This window comes from Aotus nancymaae, unplaced genomic scaffold (genome assembly GCF_030222135.1).
Source record: "Aotus nancymaae isolate 86718 unplaced genomic scaffold, 86718_ANA_hifiasm-v0.15.2.pri h1tg000010l, whole genome shotgun sequence".
NCBI lineage: Eukaryota > Metazoa > Chordata > Mammalia > Primates > Aotidae > Aotus > Aotus nancymaae.
The window spans coordinates 71,265,613-71,287,741 of record NW_026988421.1 but is presented as its reverse complement, the minus strand read 5'-3'; the positions used below and the strand labels follow the sequence as shown (position 1 = coordinate 71,287,741).

General features: G+C 42.3%; 1 protein-coding gene and 1 pseudogene across 2 annotated transcripts; one reads left to right on the top strand and one right to left on the bottom strand.

The window, feature by feature from the left end:
• Positions 1-317: 317 nt before the first annotated feature.
• On the bottom strand, positions 318-12,399 carry TMEM254 (transmembrane protein 254). Of its 2 annotated transcripts, none has more exons than XM_064374383.1 (4): positions 12,275-12,399; positions 10,881-10,984; positions 10,623-10,682; positions 318-2,048 (listed from the first exon to the last, which is right to left on the bottom strand). In XM_064374383.1, exons 1-4 carry the CDS (start codon positions 12,362-12,364, stop codon positions 1,928-1,930), a joined length of 375 nt encoding a protein of 124 aa, XP_064230453.1. In that variant the 5' UTR covers positions 12,365-12,399; the 3' UTR covers positions 318-1,927. The 2 variants fall into 2 exon arrangements, with proteins under 2 accessions (XP_064230453.1, XP_064230452.1); XM_064374382.1 differs by lacking the exon at positions 12,275-12,399 and adding an exon at positions 11,883-12,044.
• LOC135273918 (macrophage colony-stimulating factor 1 receptor-like) overlaps positions 12,363-22,129 on the top strand; it is a 36,219-nt pseudogene continuing 26,452 nt past the window's right edge.

Below are 22,129 nucleotides of genomic sequence, written 5' to 3'. Positions count from 1 at the left end.
GAACACTCCTTATGCACCGCTTAGACTTTACCAAACGTTGAGTAAAAACAGAAACAAAAAGGAGACAATCCTACAATGAAAAGGAGACACTCATGTCTACCCTAGTGATTCACCGTGTCTGGAGGAGGTAAGGGGGCCACGGACAGTTCTACAAATATAATACGGATATACCCAATAACCACTGTGTTTTGCCTTTATTAGTGAAAAACAAACTGATATCTGCAGTGTATAAAGTTTCTTAGTAGAGTCTACTTGAAAAAAAGAATCAAATGTGCATCAATATGTCAAAACTGACAGATACAAGAAAACCATTCAGCTAGAGATAATTCACAGCATTTTATTCAAGTTAATCCATTTCATTCAATAATCTGCCGTATTGTTCCCAGCACCACTATTACTGTCATTATTTCTCTTTGGAGAAGACCAGGTATTAAGAAATCTGGTTTGAATTTCCATGATGCCTAACTCTATGGTCAAAAATCCTCTTCTTTACCAAAAAGCAACTTCTTAATCACAAGAGAAATAGACAAAAAGACTGAGATATATTTGCAGAAATTTATCTCCACTGGAGACAATTCATAGTTCATAATATTTCAGGGTTGTGCTTTACTCGGGGGCTCTGTTTTGGGGAGGAGGTTGTTTCTCCTAAATGTTTGCTTAATACAAATAACTTGCCCCACTGTATCACAGATGGGAAATGAGGACTAGTCCCCAGAGAACAAGCAGGCAGTCCTCCAGGGAACAACCCTTAATGGCTCCTAGTGGTGACAGAGACATTCTGCTTCCCCCATCTGTAAGCAATAATAAAGTATAACCAAGTGAACAGGAGAGGTAGTAACTAGCCAGATAACCCATGGGCTAGAATCTCTAAACAGGAATGCTCGTGTTTTGAATAATTGAGAGCTGGAAAGAAACACTTTTGGAGAATAGAAAAGTGTGAAAAAGATAAAGGTCTGTCACCAAGGAACCCACAAAAAAGGTGGTACCAGTCAAAGGTAGTCTTGTGCTTTTCTTTTGAGATGAGGGTACCCCAAATGGGTTGTGCCATTTTCACATAAAAATTGGAATGATAATGAACAAGTGAAAGTGAAGTCAGTTTCCATCCTTTGTTCAATAAACGTGGATAGAGCACCTGTGTGCAAGGTAGTGGGAGGTGCTGAGGGGAAAGGTAAAGCTGTTTAAGCTGTGGCCCTGAGCTGAAGGAGCAATCTAGCAGTGCCATCAGACCTCACACACTACAGAGCAGTGTCCCAGGGGTCAGGTGGAGGGAAGGATCACTTCCAGCTGCAGCATCAGGCAAGGCACTCTGCAGCCTCCCTTCCGGGTTCTCAGCGTGCCTCTATGTGGCCGCTCAGCCTGCCCCATTCCAGGCACTTGCTTATCTTCCTTATCTTTCTCTGTAGGGTGAGAAATGGAAGTTTGAGAGGATAAGATCCTGCCTCACAGGTACTTAATAAATGTGTGTGGAATTGATGTATGGTGACAGTGTCACTTTATCTTAGTGCAGCAAGGCGGAAAGAACTTTGGGAAAGGAGAGGAAAGATGGTGGTAGTGAGGGTAAGGTGTTTTCATCAGAAGACGGGAGCAAGGGTATACAAACCAAAAAGTCAATTTAGTATGTGGCTTAGCCTAGAGCACACAAGGGCCCCAACACAACCAAAGACCATAAAAAGGCAGCTGAAGTCCTCTGCCAAATAGAACTGAAAAGCTAAAACCTTTCTCTGTTTCTTTTCGAAGTAACAACTGGTCTATTCAAGCTCAACCAGGGCATATAAGAGAAAAATGACTAATGAGAGGGTCTGAAATAGCTTTGAAGGACAGACAGATTCTAGAAAGATCACTGAGTAAACACTGCACCTCCCTTACCCCACACACACAAAAATGGTGTAAGTGAATGTAAAAGTGTAGAGCAAGCTTTCGGACATCTTCAAGTTTGTTTTTGGCGCTTCGGTTTGTAAGCAATCAAGATGCTGAGAGACGCTATCCCAAAGAGGAAAGTCTGTAGGAACCAGAGTAGCTGAGCCCGACCACTTGTGATGCCTTTGTGCCTAAAAAAAAAAAAAAAGAACACAAAGTTTTAACACCAGAATGTTAATCTTACAGCTTCATGGGAGTTATTGTCTTCTATATATTTTTTAAAAATTATACCTTCCACTACTTTCCTTGGGTTTATTTTGCTGCTTTTCTCTGGCTTATCTTGGATGGTTCATTTACTTTTCATGTTTCTTGTTTTCTAATAAATGTATTTTGGATGATACAGCCTTCCCTGAGAACCAGTCTGGCTACTATCTGGAGCACAGTATTATAAAACTGTTTCTCATGTAATTCTGATGAGTGGATGGAGTAAAAAGCACTGGTATGGCTTCAGAGCAAATGTTCTGAAGACAGACCAGATATAGATCCTAGTGTGACCACCTACCAGCTGCGACCTGGGAAAATCACTCCATATCCCTCAGAATCAGTTTCCTCATCTGAAAAATGGGAATGGCAGTAGCTATCTCACTGAATGTTGAGATGATTGATGGGATAATACACACAAAGTGCTCAGAAGGAGCCTGGCACACAGTCATGATAAACACCTGCCTGTATCATCATTCAAATTAAACTGCCTAAAACAAAGTGGAAAAAAAAAAAAAAGACCCAGTGGAAGTGAATGGCTTGCTATAGTACCCTCTGTGTATACATAAGCCTCATTTGGATGACTTTTATTTAAAACAAATGTCAAAGAAACTTCTGTTTCTTTTTGAAGTAACAACTGACAGTATATGTAAAAACAATGTACTTTTATACAGTAATGGATTAAAGGAGAGAGATCCTATGAATATCTTAATAAATGCAGAAGTGGCATTTGATAAATTTCAAAATCTGGTCTTTTCCACCCCTGCCCACCAGAGATGGGGTCTCATTCTGTCACCTACAGTGGAGTGCCTGGTATAATCATAGCTCACTGCAGCCTCACACTCCTCCTGGCTTTAACCGATTCTCCTGCCTCAGCCTCCCACAGTGCTAGGATTACAGGTGTGAGTCACCTACATCCACACCCAACATCTCTCTTTTTTTTTTTTTTTTTTTTAATTTAAAAACGAAGTCTTGCTCTGTTGCCCAGGCTGGAGAGCAGTGGTGCAGTCTCGGCTCACTGCAACCCCTGCCTCCCAGGTTCAAGTGATTCTCCTGCCTCAGCCTCCTCAGTAGCTGGGATAACAGGCATGCACCAGCTAATTTCTTTTTTTTTTTTTTTTTTGTATTTTTAGTAGAGATGGGGTTTCATCATGTTAGCCAGACTGGTCTTGAACTCCTGACCTCATGATCCACCCACCTCAGCCTCCAAAGCACTGGGATTACAGGCATGAGCTACCGTACTCAGCTCCAACATCCATTTTTAATAAAGTTTCTCAGCAACATTAGAAATACAATGGAACTTTCTAATTTTGATAGAAGAGATCTACAAAACTCTGGAATAAACAAAATGCAAAATGTTGAAAGCTCTCCTTTGAGGTCAAGAACAAGGCACACTTCTGGTCAGCACTGCTACAAGTTCAAGCCAGTAGAATAAGGGAAGAAACATAAATAAAAGGTATATAGAATTGAAAGAAAGAAATTAAGTTGTATTTCTGGACAGTTTTATATCTGAAAAACTGAAAATGATCTAAAAACTATTAGAATTAATAAATTTACTTAGCAAGGTTGCTGGGTATAAGGTCAACATAAAAAAATTGACTATATTCATACAAACTACCATCAAACAACTAGAAAATGAAAAAAAGTGAGCCGAGATCATGACAATGAACTCCAGCCTAGGTGACAGAGCTAGACTCCATCAAAAAAAAAAAAGCCAGGTGTGTCTGTAATCCCAGCACTTTGGGAGGCCAAGGCAGGTGGTTCACAAGGTCAGGAGTTTGAGACCAGCCTGACCAACATGGTAAAACCCTATCTCTACTAAAAATACAAAAAAAATTAGCTGGGCATGGTGGCACACACCTATAATCCCAGCTACTCAGGAGGCTGAGGCAGGAGAATCACTTAAACCCAGGAGGTGGAGGTTACAGTGAGCTGAGATCCTGCCACTGTGCCCTAGCCTGGGTGACAGAGTGGGACTCTGTCTCAAAAAAACAAAACAAAACAAAAAAAACAGCAGGGCACTGTGGCTCATGCCTGTAATCCCAGTACTTTGGGAGGCTATGGCAGGCAGATCACCTGAAGTCAGGAGTTTGAAACCAACCTGACCAACATGGAGAAACCCCATCTCTACCAAAAGTATGAAATTAGCCAGGCATGGTGGCACGTGTCTGTAATCCGAACTACTCAGGAGGCTGTGGCAGGAGATTCGCTTGGACCTGGGAGGTGGAGGTTGTGGTGAGCCGAGATTACCCCACTGCACTCCAGCCTGGGCAACAAGAGTGTAACTCTGTCTCAAAAATAAATAAATAAACAAAAGTCGGCCAGATGCAATGGCTCAGGCCTGTAATTCCAGCACTTTGGGAGACTGATGCAGCCAGAGAGCTTGAGCCCAGGAGTTCAACACCAGCCTAGGCAACATAGTGAGACCACATCTTTTTAAAAAAAGTCATTTATACTATCATCTCAAAGTAGAAGTAGCTGGAAATTAATCTAACAACAATGTGTAAAACTTCTTAAAATTATAGATATATTAAAGGAGACATATTTTAATTATAGATATATTAAAGACAGACCATTTCATCATTAGAAGACTCAATAATAGAAATATTTGATGCTTTCCTGACCTTAAGGGAAAAAAATAGGCATATGTTAGTCCATTGCAGTGGCACACCTGTAGTCCTAGCTACTTGGGACGCTGAAGCAGGAGGATCACTTGAGCACAGTGCTCAAGGCTAGCCTGGGCAACATAGTGAGACCCATCTCTTAAAATATAAAATAAAATTTTAAATAGGCAAAATGACAACGGAAATCAATTATAGAAGATACTATATCTACATATATAAATACAACTGGATTACAGGCATGAGTCAACCATGCCCTGCAACTTTCAATTTTATAAGCTGAGTTTTTACCATATTATTAACTTTTAAAAACAAACATGTGGCCTGGCAGGGTGGCTCACGACTATAATCCCAGCACTTTGGGAGGCCGAGGTGAGTGGATCACGAGGTCAGGAGATTGAGACCATCCTGGCTAACACAGTGAAACTCCATGTCACTAAAAATACAAAAAAATTAGCCAGGTGGGGTAGTACGTGCCTGTAGTCCCAGCTACTTGGGAGGCTGAGGCAGGAGAATCACTTGAACCCAGGAGGCAGAGGTTGCAGTGAGCCGAGATTGCACTACTGCTCTCCAGCCTGGGTGACAGAACAAGACTCCATCTCAAAAAAAAATAAAAAATAAAAACAAACATGTTTGTTTTGAAATGGGCAAAACAACAAAAATATTTTGTTCCGGAAAATAATTTATATGATCTTGTAAATGTGTAAGATACTTAGGAAAGAAAGATGAAGATGAGTTGCCATCTTGGAAGAGCAGGCTCACTGAACAGCAGTGCCTGTTCCCTCCTTCTCCAGAGGGGTCACAATTGGTGGCAAGGTCACCCAGAGGAGTTTACTGGGGTCACCATAACTTGTTCTCCTTCAAACACCTTAACTGTATTCTTAGCTCATTTTGCCTATTTAAAAGACAAAAGCCTTTTAAGAAAATTTTCTTAATTCACATTTCCGTTAATGATTCCACCAAGACCCAGGCAGATGTAAAAATATCTTTGTGAGTACATTTTTTCCTGCCTTAGGAAAAAATATTACTTCTGTTACTTGAAAATTTTCACAATTTACCTGTTTTGGTCACTCGAGGCTGCCCTATCACAGAGTACTTCCACTTGTCAAGAACTTCTGTTCTGTTTCTATACTGTAATAAAATCTACTCTACAGACAAATTTTTGCAAAACCTGAAAAACCTTTCTAAGGGCTGCAGAGCCAACTGGGGTAGGCAAGCAGCAAGAATTTAATTTCTGAACTAAGAGAATAAGCCGAATATTCTGAAAGGAAAACTCCAGATTGTAAAAAGGTAACAATGAACATGTGTGTTGGCCTCAAAGAGATACTATTTTATTTATCACTAAGGAAAAACCATTCTATTTTTCTTGTTAAAATATTATTATGTAACAAGAACTACAAGCACCTTTCAAAGAAGAGTTGAATCTCACTTTGTAATCAAATAAATACAAATTAAAATGGCTAGATACCCTTTTTAATCTACCAAAATAGCAAAGGGTTTTTTGTACACGCCCTCCCACCCCCACCAGAAATGCCACTTTCTTTTCTTTTCTTTTTTAAGACAGAGTCTCGCTTTATTGCCCAGGCTGGAGTGCAGTGGTGCGAGGCTCACTGCAACCTCCATGTGATTCTCTCCCTCAGCTTCCTGAGTAGCTGGGATTACAGGCATGCACCACTACACCCGGCTAATTTTTGTATTTTTAGTAGAGATGGGGTTTGACCATGTTGGCCAGGCTTGTCTCGAACTCTTGACCTTAGGTGATCCACCTGCCTCAGCCTCCCTAAGTGCTGGGATTACAGGTGTGAACCACTGCGTCTGGCCAAAAATGGCACTTTCATAGAATGGTAGTGAAAATGTAAAATGCAAAAAACCCTACTGAAAAGCAATTTTGCAGTCAGTATCAAGAGCTTTATAACTGTTCTTTCACTCGGTAATTCTACATCCACGGATTTAGCCTAAGGAAGAAAATAAGAAACATATAAAATGGTTAAAGAGTAAATGTGCGTTGTTAGAAGGTTCATTAAATAATTATGGGATATACAATTACAGGAGTCTTTTGCAAACTTTAAAATAATTTACCTAGAGATTTTAAAAACATAGGAAATTATTTAATATTATAATTATGGTGCTTATAAAGTTAAACATGTAGTCCAATCTTATCTCTAGTGAAAAGGAATTCACCAAAAAAGTGCTTACTGTATTTTTTAAACATGGGATTTGAGAGACTCCATATTAATAGCCTGACTGTGCATTGAAATTCTTTTTTAGGGCCTAACACAGAGGAGGTGTTTGCTAAATGTTAATTTCCTACTACCTGATTTTTTCCTCCAAGGTTGTTTCTATAATTTTTTTAGAGTCCAGAATATTGTTTTGTGCATGATGCTTACTGAATTAAAAAATTAACATATGCATGAAAAATAAAAAATTTCACCCAAATGTTACAAGTAGTTATTTGGTAGGCTGTAAATGTATATATGTCTTCATTCACCTAAATTTATTTCTTCTTTTCATTCGTCTCATAATTTTTTTTTTCCTTTTTGAGACAGAATCTTGCTCTGTTGCCCAGGCTGGAGTGCAGTGGCACGATCGCAGCTCACCACAACCTCTGCCTCCTGGGTTCAAGCAACTCTCCTGCCTCGGCCTCCCAAGTAGCTGGGATCACAGGTATGAGCCACCATGCCCAGCTAAGTTTTATTTTTGTATTTTTAGTAGAGACAGGGTTTCACCATGTTGGCCAAGCTGGTCTCAAACTCCTGACCTCAGGTGATCCGCCCGCCTCGGCCTTCCAGAGTACTGAGATTCATCATCTCATAATTCAAAAAGAGGATTTGATTTATAGTGACTAACAATACATTCTAACATGTTAGACCATAAACAAATGATTTCAAGAACATAATAATAGTAACCTAACCTCTATGCCTGTTCTCCCTCTGCCCTTCAAAAAAACTGTACATAAATTTGAGTATTTTGGTTTTCATCAGATACTCGAAATGCCAACAACAAAATAGGTGTCAGGCGCTCCTACATTCCAAGTTGAGGGGCTGGACCAGACACTTTCAATCCGAGATTCCACTGCGATACTGCAGAGGCCATTGGAAAGAGGTCCTAGTGTTCTGTGGCATTTCCCACAAGCCCAGAGAACAGCTTCAACAAAACCATTTGTAGAGTCCCCTGGAATTTGGGGAAGGGTTTAATATCTGATTCCAAAGGTAAACACTGCTTTGGCCGGCTTGCTGGGAGAGCAAGGAAGCATGGCTGCACTGCGAACTGATGAACTTGCAGATGATCCCACCGGAGGGATAAGGAAGTTGTTTACTGTGAGCCACACAGATCCTATAGAAGGCACTGGACATGAGTAGGTTTAAAAGGACGCTGTACCACTGGTCCACCTGAAGGTAGGAAGTGATCTCAATAAAAGGGTAATTCTCCCCAGAACACAGACTCTGAGGGTGAAACTGCAAGTGGCATGCAGGAGGAGGTATCGGAATGAACCATCAAGGAAACTGCAGAAGGGAGATACCTAGTGATGAGCAGTGTCTCAAAAATCTATCACATCCCCTCTAGAGAGAAAGAGCCAGTACTGGAAATGCAACAAACACAGCACCCAGCTGCCTGATCACAAGACAGCAGCTGTTTAATGTGCTTTTTTTTTTTTTTTTTGAGACGGAGTTTCGCTCTTGTTACCCAGGCTGGAGTGCAATGGCACGATCTCGGCTCACTGCAACCTCCATCTCCTGGGTTCAGGCAATTCTCCTGCCTCAGCCTCCTGAGTAGCTGGGATTACAGGCACGCGCCACCATGCCCAGCTAATTTTTTGTATTAGTAGAGACGGGGTTTCACCATGTTGACCAGGATGGTCTCGATCTCTTGACCTTGTGATCCACCCGCCTCGGCCTCCCAATTAATGTTTTTTTAATTTTAATTTTAATTTTTGAGACAGGGTCTTGCTCTGTCACCCAGGCTGGAGTGCAGTGGTGCAATCTTGGCTCACTGCAGCCTCTGTCTCCCAGGTTCAAGCGATTCTCGTGCCTCACCCTCCTGAGCAGCTGGGACTGCAGGCACGCACCATCATGCCTGGCTAATTTTTTGTATTCTTAGTAGAGATGGGGCTTTGTCATGTTGGCCAGGATGGTCTCAAACTCCTGGCCTCAATTGATCTGACCACCTCAGCCTCCTAAAGTGCTGGGTTTACAGGTGTGAGCCACCACACCAGGCGAGCAGCAGCTATTTAAAGCTGAACCTTATTCTCTGTAACTATTCCCACCATCCCAAGGGACCACAAGCAGCAACTGCTAGTGAATAGATGAGAAGGTGGAGTGCAAGAGAAGGCATCAACTCCACCCTTTCTCCACTGCAGGCTCCTGAGCCTCAGCTGAATGAGAACAGACATTTTGAATTAGAAGAAGGCTTATAGTTTTAACAAATAGATTGGGCTAGAATGGATAACATCAGATGGTGATTGGAAATCCTATGATCTGCCTGAAATTCCATCCAGAGATATGGTGGAAGGTGGGGAACAACCCACAAAGCAAATTAACTTGGAGAGCGGTGAGAAAGAAATAATAAAGTTACTTTCTGCTCCTCTTCATAGAAAGTCTGGCTTGTGGCTGGGCACAGTGGCTCATACCTATAATCCTAGCACTTTGGGAGACCGAGACAGGTGGATCACCTGAGAGCTCAGGAGTTCGAGACCAGCACGGTCAACGTGGTGAAAACCCATCTCTACTAAAAATACAAAAATTAGCTGGGTGCAGTGGTGGGCTCCTGTAATCCCAGCTACTGGGGAGGCTGAGGCAGGAGAATTGCTTGAAACTGGGAGGCAGAGATTGCAGTGAGCCAAGATTGCACCACTGTACTCCAGCCTAGCTGACAAAGCAAGATTCTGTCTCAAAAAAAAAAAAAAAAAAAAAAAGGTCTAGCTTGTTTAATAAACAAGAAAACAGAGTAAGATAATTCTACTTAACATACTTAGCAGTCTCTGACACAATAGTGCCCAATTAACATTTATTATTTTTATTGAAAAACAGTAATAGAGTATCTTATTTTCTACTTTTAGAATAGAAAAATAATAGAGGTGATAGTATACCCTGACCAGAAATTAACTCAATTAATTAATTAATATCTTGACCAGAAATTAATTGAAAAGCAATTTAGCATTACTATAACCATGTTTTTCGGTGTACCATACTTTCTATATATATATATATATATATACACACACACACACACACACACACACACCATACTTTCACATATATATATATATATATACATGTGCTTACATAAAGTACAAATATAAAAATAATTTTTTCTAGTATTCTCATACAGTATTAACCTACACTAGCAACTGCTAAGTGGGGTCTGGTTTGGGGGATTTTAACTAGCACTGAATCCTAGAATTATCTGTGGAGCTTTTAAAAAGAACACATTCTTATATCTGAGGCAAGACTTACCCAATCAGAATCTCTGGGTCTGGAAACCAGATGTGTGTATTTTGAAAAAGCTCCTCAGGTGGTTCAATTGTAAAATGGGGATTGCCAGTCACCGGCTTAGGTCAGTCACTTACCTCTTTTGTAAACTAGAAGCCAGGCTCCTAGTCTTTTGGTCTAGTTGGGGCTACCCAGAAAATTTGTTAAAAAATAACAAAAGTCATCTGAATTTGATAACTAAGTAATTGATTAACCAATATAAACAAAATGAATCCATTCATCAAACATTTACTGGGTACTCCCTCTGCACGAGGCTCAGTATCAGGTATGAGGATTCTTCTGTACCCTGAAAATGTTCTCAGCCTACAAGTGTGTGAATAATTTAAATGTGGCTATTCTCGGTTTATATTAGATACTAAGAGAAAGGCGACAAGGAGTTACTTCAAAGACTTACTTGCACAATACTATGGCATACAAGGACTCTCCCACATGAATCAGCCAGGCAAGCCAATACCTGAAACCAAAAAAGTTAGTCTTTTTTTAAGGTGATAGTTATCTGCTGATGAAATCTAACACAGCAATCTCAAAAAGAAAAGCACCTTAATGTGAACTAACACTACTCTTAGACACCAAAAGGCAGCTGCAGGCCTTCCAGGTCTCCCGTGAGACCAGAGCTGCAGTGTCCACAGCCCATTTGTGCAGCTCTCCTTACCCATTGCTCAGGAGGGTGTGATGGTGCTCCACCAAGTACTGAGTGAAGGAGCCCAGGGGCCCAAGGCTCTGATAAGGGATACTCTGAGGCCAGAAGACAACCCACTGAAAGAGAACCAGAGACACAGAATACCTATTAGGTCACTTAAAACCTGTTTTGTCTATTTTTTTCTTTTTATGAGAAAGGCTGTGAAACAATACAAAAACAACTACAGACCAAAGAAACTCTGAACAATCATCTGGGCCTCCATTCTTGACTTCCATTTTCTTTCTTTCTTTTTTTTTTCTTCTTTTGAGACAGGGTCTCACTCCACTGCTGGGGCTAGAGGGCAGTGGCATGATCATGACTCACTGCAGCCTCTACCATCTGGGCTCAATCCATTCTCCCAACTCAGCCTCCCAAGTAGTTGGGACCACACGTGTGTGCCACCATGCCTAGCTACTTTTAAAAATTGTATATAGAGGCTGGGCGCAGTGGCTCACCCCTGTTACCTCAGCACGTTGGGAGGCCGAGGTGGGTGGATCACCTGAGGTCAGGAGTTTGAGAACAGCCTGGTCAACATGGCAAAATCCCATCTCTACTAAAAATAAAAAAAATTAGCTGGATATGATGGCAGACGCCTGTAGTCCCAGCTGCTTGGGAGGCTGAGGCTGGAGAATTGCTTGAACCCGGGAGGTGGAGGTTGCAGTGAGCCGCGATTACACCACTGCACTCCAGCCTGGGTGACAGAGTAAGACTGCGTCTCAAAAAAAAAAAAAAAAAAAAAAAAAAAGGCTCGGTGAACCCCTTAGTAATAGAGCAGAGGTGAGGACGCAAAGCAGGAACACTGGGAAGCAGAAACCATCCCAAGAGCCCACCGAACTTCCGCTTACAGGAGTAACCTAGGCAACCATCAGCCGCGCGTGCGCACACACCTCGTTCCCACAGCGCCCCTCGCCCTACGAGGGCCCGGCGGGACAAAACAAATGCCCGCCCCCGCCCCCCCCGCCCCGCCCCGCTCACCGCGAAGTAGCCCAGCCCCAGGACTGTGACCAGAGAGGGCAAGGGTCTGGGTGGACGGAAATAGGCGGTAGCCGCGCTGCTGGCCTTCGACTTCGCCATCCTCTTGAAAAACCTAGACACACAGTTGGCTGGGAACTCCCCAGCCGTCCCCGCCCCTGTATAAGGAAAGCCTGGCTAGCCGGTTTCTCAGGAGCCCGGGAGCCGGCCCAAGACCCTGGCGGACCAGTGCGCCTGCGTCTCATCCCGGCGTCTCGGCCCTTCCCCTCTGCTCCAAGCGCGTGGGAGCCGGGATTGTGCTTGCAAGACCTCCCCCGGCCTGCGGGCCAAGGTCCTGCGGTGAACCGAGCGCTCGCTCCCTGGCCCGACCGTGGCCCTCCAGCGGGCGCCCTTACTGTGTGGTAGCCAAAGCTGAGGGTGATGACTGTGAACCAGAACAGACTGCCTCTCTGGAAGTAGGCCGCAGCGCCGGCTGCCGTAGCCATGGTTGCAGCACCTCGCGGGGAGCGCGCGGCTGGACCACGTCCCGCGCGAGCGCGGAGGCTGGGCCGGGGCGGGGCCGCGTTCCTCCCGCCATCTCCGCAGGGTGACGATGGTGTGGGTTGGGAACTCCCTGTGAGCAAGTCTCCCTGTCTGGCCCCAGTACCCTGTCTGGTTTCAGTACAAGGGGCCTTGGAATCACACTTGGGTTTAGATCTGGCGGGCTGGTCATCTTGTAGGGGAGACTCTCCTCTGTGACGTTTCTGGGTTTAAGATAAAGATATTGGGGCTGGCGCGGTGGTGTTTCCCTGTAATCTCAGCATGTTTGGCGGAAGGATTGCTTAAGCCCAGGAGTTTGAGACCATCCCGGGCAACGTAGCGAGACCCTGTCTCGAATAAATGAATGAATAAATTAGATGTTGGAATAAATTCCAGCAGTTTGGGAGGCTGAGGCGGGCGGATCACTAGAGGTCAGGAGTTTGAGACCAGCGTGGCCAACGTAGTGAAACCGCGTCTCTATCGAAAATACAAAAAGTTACCTGGGCGCGATGGCGTGCGCCTGTAGTCCCAGCTACTCGGGAGGCTGAGACAGGAATCTCTTAAACCTGGGAAGTGCAGGTTGCAGTGAGCTGAGATCGCGCCACTGCACTTCAGCTTGGGCTACAGAGTGACACTCCATATACAAAAAAAAAGGTGGGGTTGCTGTATTACAGCTGGTATTTATTGAACACCTACTATGTTCAAGGGATTGTTCTAAGTACTATACAAGAATTAACTCATTTATAGCCGGGCATGGTGGTGTGCACCTGTAATCCCAGGTACTTGGGAGGCTGACGCAGGAGAATCGCTTGAATCCTGAGGCAGAGATTGCAGTGAGTCAAGATCACCCCATTGCACTCCGGCCTGGGTGACAGAGTAAGACTCTATCTCAAAAAAAAAAAAAAAAAAAAAAAAAGCGCTCTATTTAATTCTTAAAACAATCCTAGGCAGTAAACTATTGTCTTTATTTCAAAGAAGAAGGAAACAGCACAGGGTCCTGTAATGCCCAAGTTGGTGAATACTGGAAACCGAGTGGCAGCTGAGTGCTCCAGTTCCAGAGAGGGCACTCTGGAACCAGCCCAAAGTTCTGTTTCCTCATTTTTTACATGAGTATCTTGGGATATGAAGTCTTAAAGAATAAGAATATGTGAGGACATCCTTTTCCCAGGTGGACCACAGTGCCCTTGAGTATCGGGATTAACAATAACAACTGGTGTTTTCTTAGTCTTTATGGTCCTTGCTCACACCACCCTCTTTATTCTCCTCCCTCCAAATAACTGCTTGTTTTCTCAGCTGTTTATTTCTTCTCTCCTAGAATAAGTACAGATTCCATTTGTACCTTCATTCAGATGACTAAAACAATCTCCAGCCCTCACCTGTTCTTAGTTGGGCACCTTTACCAAGGATTACTCACACTTCAAAGACAAGAAGTCCATTATCATTATCCACAGAGTCCATCCTCACCAAGGCTATCGTGTCTGTGTTTACAGCACTTTCCCTCTACCTTGTACCCAGATTCCTTGCTTTGACTTTCCCCATATCATGTAAAGATTGCAGACTAATCAGCTGTCAAGAGTTCTACTGATTGGATAATACTTCTAGATTAAATCATGGTTTAATCCCCACTGTCTCAATGAGTCACTCCTTCCTATTTCCTGCCACTTTGGCCCACATGCAATCCATTGAGTGAATCTGTGACAAATGACAGGATCATCTTTTTCAAGTATAGTTCTGATCAAGCCTTTACCATACCAAAACTTTTTTTTTTTTTGAGATGAAGTCTCACTGCATTTCTCAGGTTGTAGTGCAATGGCAGAATCTCAGCTCACTGCAACCTCGGTCTTCTGGGTTCAAGTGATTCTCCTACCTCACCCTCCCTAGTAGCTAGGACTACAGTGGTGTGCCACCATGCCAGGCTAATTTTTTGTATTTTTAGTAGAGATAGGGTTTTACCATGTTGGCCAAGCTGATCTCGAACTCCTGACCTCAGGTGATCCACCCACCTTGGCCTCCCCAAGTGCTGGAATTACACGTGAGCCACCATGCCCAGCCTACCCTACCAAAACTTTTCAAGAACTTCCCTAATTTTAGGCTACTGTTTTTCAGTGTTTCTATTTAGGGGTTAAATCTGCAACAAGGGAGATATTGGAGAAATAATTCATGTTACAATAAATGTTGGAGAGGCAAAATGGCTTGGGTCAACGGACTACAGGGATCTAGTTTCGTGTCTTCTAGGGGTATTAGTTTTATGTCTTCTACAACTGTGCTTAGAGCTCAGCCTATTACTTAATGTCCTGTGTCTTCCAACTTCACACTATTTTGTTTTTATAGAGACGGGGTTTCACTATGTTGCCCAGGCAGATCTCAAACTCCTGGGCTCAAGTAATCCTTCCACCTCAGCCTCCCAAAGTGCTGGGATTATAGTTGGAGGCTGTGCCTGGCCATCAACAGCCCAACACTAAGCATCTTACTGTTAGCCCCTCATGCACAGATAAGGAATTCAGAAGACAGTAACAGAAGATCTTTAATCAGATGTGAGTAGTTTATGTCAATTCATGAAGAACCCACAGTTCAGAAGGGATTCTTTTCTTCAAGTCACCCTTCACACATGGCAGGGGTGACTGAATTCTCTAACGACCAGGCACCCTACACTGCCATCCCATCTGAATTGGTAGAGAAATCTCTCATCCTTGGACATTTTTCCTCTCCTGTCTAGATGGATTAATAACCTAAATATGAAAACAATGAAGAAAATCTGGGAGAGGCCAGGTGCTGTGGCTCACACCTGTAATACCAGCACTATGGAAGGCTGAGGCAGGCAGGTCATGAGGTCAGGAGATTGAGGTGAAACCCCGTCTCTACTAAAAATACAAAAAATTAACCAGATGTGGTGGCATGCACCTGTAGTCCCAGCTACTTGGGAGACTGAGGCAGGAGAATCACTTGAACCTGGGAGGCAGAGGTTTCAGTGAGCCGAGATCATGCCACTACACTCCAGCCTGGGCGACGGAGTGAGATTCCATCTCAAAAAAAAAAAGAAAAAAAAATCTGGGAGAATAATTTTACAACTTTTGAGAGAGGGGAAGAATATTTAATAACATTTAATAACTTTTAGCATGTTATTAAATGAAAAGCCATTCATATGAATGACACCATAAATAAAGTTGAAAGACCTGAAAGAAGGAATTCTCCAATATATGTAATTGACAAATGATTAAAGGATATGAATTGGACCTCCTCAAAAGAGAAAACTTGAGGCCAAGAAAAATGAAAAGATGTTTTAATCTTAATGGCTATATAGGATATGCAAAATAAAGCAAAAATAACAGTTTTCCCCCATAAGATTGGCCTACTAGATATCAAGACACACTGTAAAGTGCTATAATAATTAAAAACATTTGGTACTTGATATGCAGAAATCAACAAATGGATCAATGAAAAATAATGCAGACTTCAGACATGGATCTGGTATATACATATCCAAGCATGTATTTTATAATAAAGGCAACATTTCATATTAAGGAAGGAAGACTAGCTTATTCAGTAAATTATTTTGGGGCAATTAGTTATCTATTCCAGAAAAAGTATTTTGAATAATACTCCCCACTCCCAAACACAAATACACAGATAATACAGTATCGAGGGATACGGAGGTATTAATAAATAATCCCCTTTGGGGAGTTATGATGGGACTGCTATAGGATGGACATGAGCTGAGATACAGCAAAAATCTCCCGCACCTTCCCAGGATCATAGCATGGGGGAAGGGCAACCTAAACAAATTTATAGAAATATGAATAGAATATTGTGTGTCCAGAGAATTAGGAGCAGTTTTTTGTTGCTAGAAAAAACAATGTGAAGAAATTGAGTAAAGGAAGTTGAGGCTGCAAAGACAGGTAAAGTCTTGATCATGAATGGCATTTGGTGTCAAACTGAGGGGTTTTGATTTGATCCCTTAGTCAGGGCTGAGCGTGGTGACTCACGATGTAATCCTAGCACTTTGGGAGGCCAAGGTGGGTGGATCACCTGAAGCTGGGGGTTTGAAACCAGCCTGGCCAACATGGTGAAACACCATCTCTACTAAAAATGCAAAAATTAGCCAGGTGAGGTGGCACATGCCTATAATCCCAGCTACTTGGGAGTCTGAGGTAGGAGAATCGCTTGAACCGGGAGGTGGAGGCTTCAATGAGCCGAGATCACATCACTGCACTCCAGCCTGGGCAACAGAGCAAGACTCCATCTCAAAAAAGAAAAAAAAAAAACTCTTAGCCAAGGTGAGTCAGTGAAGTTCTGTTTGTTTTATTTAATTAATGTATTTAATATTTGTAGAGAAGGGGTCTCCCTATGTTGCCCAGCTGGTCTTGAACTCCTGGGCTCAAGCAATCCTCCTGTCTCAGCCTCCCAAACTGCTGGGACTACAGGCCAGCTTTGGGTCATCATGCCGAGCTATTTTTTTTTTTTTTTTTTTTTTTTTAGTAGAGATGGGGTCTTGCTATGTAGCCCAGGCTGGTTTTGAACTCCTGAGCTCAAGCTATCCTCCCACCTTGGCCCCACAAAGTGCTGGGATTATAGGCATGAGTCACCATGCCTAGCCTGTTTGATCAGTGAAGTGAAAATGTCTTGTGTACATTGGATGGAGGTAAAATTGGAAGCAAGGAAGGAGGAGAAGAGGAAAAATCCTTGAAACATATAAGAAGGGAGAAGGAAAATGCAACATTTTTCAAGTAGGGAAACCAAGGAATCATTAACTCAAATAGTGAAGAAATATTTCTCAAGATCAATTTTGTGTACGGTGCTAGGCTCTGGATATACACATGTAAACCAAAAATAATATTCTAAGGCCTCTCCCAGCCATCTGAATGGACTTCCTCCTCAGCCAGGGCTCTTTTAAAATTTAACCTGAGAGACTGTTTCAGGCCATGACTGGAAGTGGGAGTCAGACATGCTTCATTATGCCTTTCTGGCATTAATGTCAACACAGACTGGAGTGAAGTGGCATGATCTCAGTTCACTGCAACCTCTGCCTCCCAGGTTCAAGTGATCCCCCTACCTCAGCCTTCTGAGTAGCTAGTGCATATATAATATAAAGTATAATTTTTATAATAAAACATTATACCTGTCATTAACATCCACACAGACTGTAAGACTGAAAAGAAACATTTCATAACCTGTTCTCTCTGAAGACTACTACCTGAAAGCTTCCTCTGCAAATAAGAACTTGGGTCCCCACAATCCTTTATCTTAACCCAGATATTCCTTTCTGTTGATCCCAGGTCTATAGATAAACTCAACCAATTGTCAACCAGGGCTGGGTGTGGTGACTCATGTCTGTAATCCTAGCACTTTGGGAGACTGAGGTGGGCAAATCACTTGAAGCCAGGAGTTCGAAACCAGCCTGGCCAACATAGTGAAACCTCATCTCTACTAAAAATACAAAAATTAGCTGGGCGTGCTGGTGCATGCCTGTAGTCCCAGCTACTCAGAAAGCTGAGGTGGGAGGATCACTTGAACCTGTGAGGCAGAGCTTGCAGTGAGCTGAGATCATGCCACTGGACTCCAGCCTGGGTGACAGAGCAAGTTTCTGTCTCAAAATAAATAAATAAATAGAAAGAAAAAATACAATAACAACTGTCAACCAGGAAATTTAAAAATCTATCTAGATTTAAAAAAAAAGAGAATGATATTTCCTTGTATAATTTTTGATAAATAAGACATGGAATGAGAAATTGAACTGTTGCTTTCGTAGGTAAATGAGAGACTGAGTTGCCTCAACTCTAAAGAGAAAAGGCATTTTGCTCCTCCCAGCTGAAAGGCACCTCTGGGTGACCAGGGGCCTTGTGGGAGTATATGTGGGATTAACCCCTCAACCATGATGTGCAGCACAGTGGCCCTACAGGGAACTTCCAATAAAATTAGTTTTAAAAAGGCCCATCCAGGAAGCACAAAAGGGAGCTCCAAGCTTTGAGCCCTCTGGGAGGTGCTAGATCTTGAGAGAGAAATGATACACATAAGAGGGTGACGATGACTCAATGGTGGCACTGTGGAGTCCTGCCTGCAACCAGCACACTTCCACCCACTCCACAAAAGCCCTAGGCCACAGCTCAGTTCCTCCTTAAAAAAAAAAATTAAGAAACAAATAATCTAAGAATGAGGAGAAACAAGGAGAATGACCCCACTATGGACACTCCATAGGTATTATGGTGCCTCTACTTGCTAGAGTTTATGTAAAATTGAAGTATTATGGTGTTTGTGCACATTTACATTAAGGAACAAGAGCCCTAAAGTTGACCTGCAAACTTCAGAGTTCCTAAATTCTCCTTTTCTCTGTTTTCTTTTCTGTCTGCTTTAAATTTGCTATTACTTTTCTACTGAGATAAAAACCACTTTTTTTTTTTTTTTTTTGAGAAAGAGTCTGCCTCCACTATGCAGACTGGAGTGCAGTGACACGATCTCAGCTTACCGCAACCTCCGCCTCCCGGGTTCAAGTGATTCTTCTGCCTCAGCCTCCCAAGTAGCTGGGATTACAGGGATCCACCACCACGCCCAGCTACTTTTTCTATTTTTAGTAGGGATGGGGTTTTGCCATGTTGGTCAGGCTTGTCTTGAACTCCTGGCCTCAAGTGATCCACCCACCTTGGTCTCCCAAACTGCTGGGATTACAGGCATGAGATAATGTGCCTGGCCAAAAACCACTTTTTAAGCTAACCATTTTTTTTTTTTTGCAAGCCAGTGAATTCGTATTTGTCCCATGACTAAAGTTCTAAAGTAAAAGCTATAGGATTTTTTTTTGCGTGTATGTATGTAGGTGTGTATATATATATTTAAAAGACTTTTATAATAGATTTCTATAATTTTAATTGGCAATTAAATTTGTTTTAACTTCCCTCTAGCACACCTGACTTTTTCTCTTGAGATGTAAATTTTGCTATCTCATTTTTCACCTAAGAGTTGTTTCCTTTAATATGCAAATTTAGCACTATTTAGCTAAAACTGCATAGGGTAATATAATGGGTTATCAAGAATTTTAGTCTAAGATAGGAGAAAAAAAGAGTTCTTATGAATCTGTAAGATGTTCTTCTGTTGGCATGCCTAATATGTCTATGTATTTATGTGTTGTGTATATGTTTTACTACTAAAAAGATATTAAATAGCTTAAATTAATTGGTTTAAAGAAAAATGAAAGTGCTTAAATCAAATATGAAAAAAAAAAGAGAAAAGACTAGTCAAATGCTTTTTCAAGTTCACATGAGATGGGATAATTCCCTTGACCCCCTTCATGGGTGGGAACTAGAGTGGCTCATTTCATTCAGCCTGCTGCTGGCCACTCCTTGCAAGAGGGAGCATGCAAGCAAACCAGTGCAGGAACCAGAGTAAACAAACACTGGAACTGGCCAGTTGCTCTTCTCTGGTGGGAGCAGGTTCTGTGTGGGCCCTGCAGCAGCATCCAAGCATATTACAATCAATGCTTTTTCAGCTCTGCCGTCTGGAGATGGCCAAGTGCCATCTAGCTCAGTGGAGGGTCAGGGTGGCACCAGCTGCCCTCTCAGTACCTGCATTCTTGTCCAACATCCAGAAAGCATCAGGTCACACAATCCAGAAAGAATCAGGTCACACAAATTGATTGAAGGGTAGTGTATAAGGAGGATTTTTTAAATTTTAATTTTAATTTTAATTTTTTAGACAGAGTTTTGCTCTTGTCTCCCAGGCTGGAGTGCAATGGCACAATCTCGGCTCACTGCAACCTCCACCTCCCAGGTTGAAGTGACTTTCCTGCCTTAGCCTCCTGAATAGCTGGGATTACAAGCCTGCACCACCAAGCCCGGCTAATTTTTGTGCTTTTAGTAGGGACAGGGTTTCACCACATTGGTCAGGCTGGTCTCAAACTCCTGACTTCAGGTGATCTGCCTGCCTCAGCCTCCTTAAGTGCTGGGATTACAGGTGTGAATCACCACACCCCTCGTGTATAAGGAGGATTTTACTGGGTGATGGAAGTGGCTCTCAGCAGGATGGGGAGTTGGAAAGCGGATTGTGTGGGAAGAAGGTCATCTTTCCCTGAAGCCCAGCTGTCTCTGGCTGGGCTGCTCTCTGAAGCCACGTTGTCTGAAGTTAGTTGTGTCTATCCACAGTCACGAATGGTCAGTTGCTTCTGTGCTTGCCACTCGGCCGCTTGTATTCTCACCAGAGCTTGTGTTGCTCTGCCACTTCAAGTCTTTTTTTTCTTGTTGTTTTTGTTTTATTTGTTTTTTATTTTTTTCTTTGCCAACTGAAGTCTTTTTATGGGCACAGGATAGGGGTGTGGCAGGCCCAAAAGGCAATATTTGGGTGGAAAAACAAGGTCACTGTTAGGTCACTTAGGGCCACTGTTATAGGCTTAACAACAGGGTTTAGCCCTGAGCCCAACCCTTCTGTATCACACGTGACTTAAGTAAAATTTTTAATAAATAAGCTGGCTTTAAAATTATTGGTAAAATAATACTAGAAATGTCTTAAGAATTGTTAGTATTTTTGTTTGCATTTATTGATCAAGTGGTTTCATACTTTATTCCTGCAGAATACTATAAGATTTACCATAAGGGTTATAAAACTATCAAACCAGCCCAAAACAGAATGATCCTTGCTTGTATTAATTTTTGATAAATAAGACACAGAACACTGTTGGTTTAATGAAAACAGCTAAATCCTGAGTTATTGGTGAAAACATCCTTATATTAAACCTTAAGCTTCTTACCTAAGTAAACACCTGAAATTTACAGCTATAAAAATAATTAACAGAGAATTAATTTTAAGTGATGACTATCACAGTTTTCATAAATAACGTAGGTAAACTACCAGATAAATTAATCAAGTAAATGTAATAGAATAAATGCTTGTCAACAAACTTGTCCTAAAATTTAGAATCTAAAGTCATATTAAAGAATAGATATTAATTGAATATCTGGGTAATTTACAATTTTAAAATTATAGGAAAACATTTTTTTAATGTCCTCATTAAAAGGCAAATATGGCCAGGCACAATGGCTCACACCTCTCATCCCAGCACTTTGGGGGCCAAGGCAGGTAGATCATGAGGTCAGGATTTCAAGACCAGCCTGGCCAAGATGGTGAAACTCCATCTCTACTAAAAATACAAAAATTAGCTGACCATGGTGGCAAGCACCTGTAATCCCAGCTACCTGGGAAGCTGAGGCAGAGAATTGCTTGAACCTGGGAGGCGGAGGTTGCAGTGAGCCGAGATTGCACCACTGCATTCCAGCCTGGGTGACAAAGCAAGACTCTGTCTCAAATAAATAAATAAATAAGGTAAATATCTTTGTCTAATTCAAAGCTTATTTAAGGTTATGCATAGAACAGTGTAAACAGAACCAGGAAATATGAGATGTAAGGAAAGTTATAAAGAGTTATTTTTCATAAAGAAAATAAAAAGGAAAATAATTTATACATAAGGAAGAATATTGTATGTTAAGTTTTTTCCTAAAATAAGATTACTGGTTGTTTGGCCAGGTGTGGTGGCTCACACCTGGTAATCCCAGCACTTTGGGAGGCCGAGAATGGTGGATCATGAGGTCAGGAGTTCAAGAGCATCCTGGCCAATATGGTGAAACCTTGTCTCTACTAAAAATACAAAAATTAGCCTGTAGTCCCAGCTACTTGGGAGGCTCAGGGAGGAAAATCACTTGAACCCGGGAAGTAGAGGTTGTAGTGAGCCAAGATTGCACCACTGCACTCCAGCC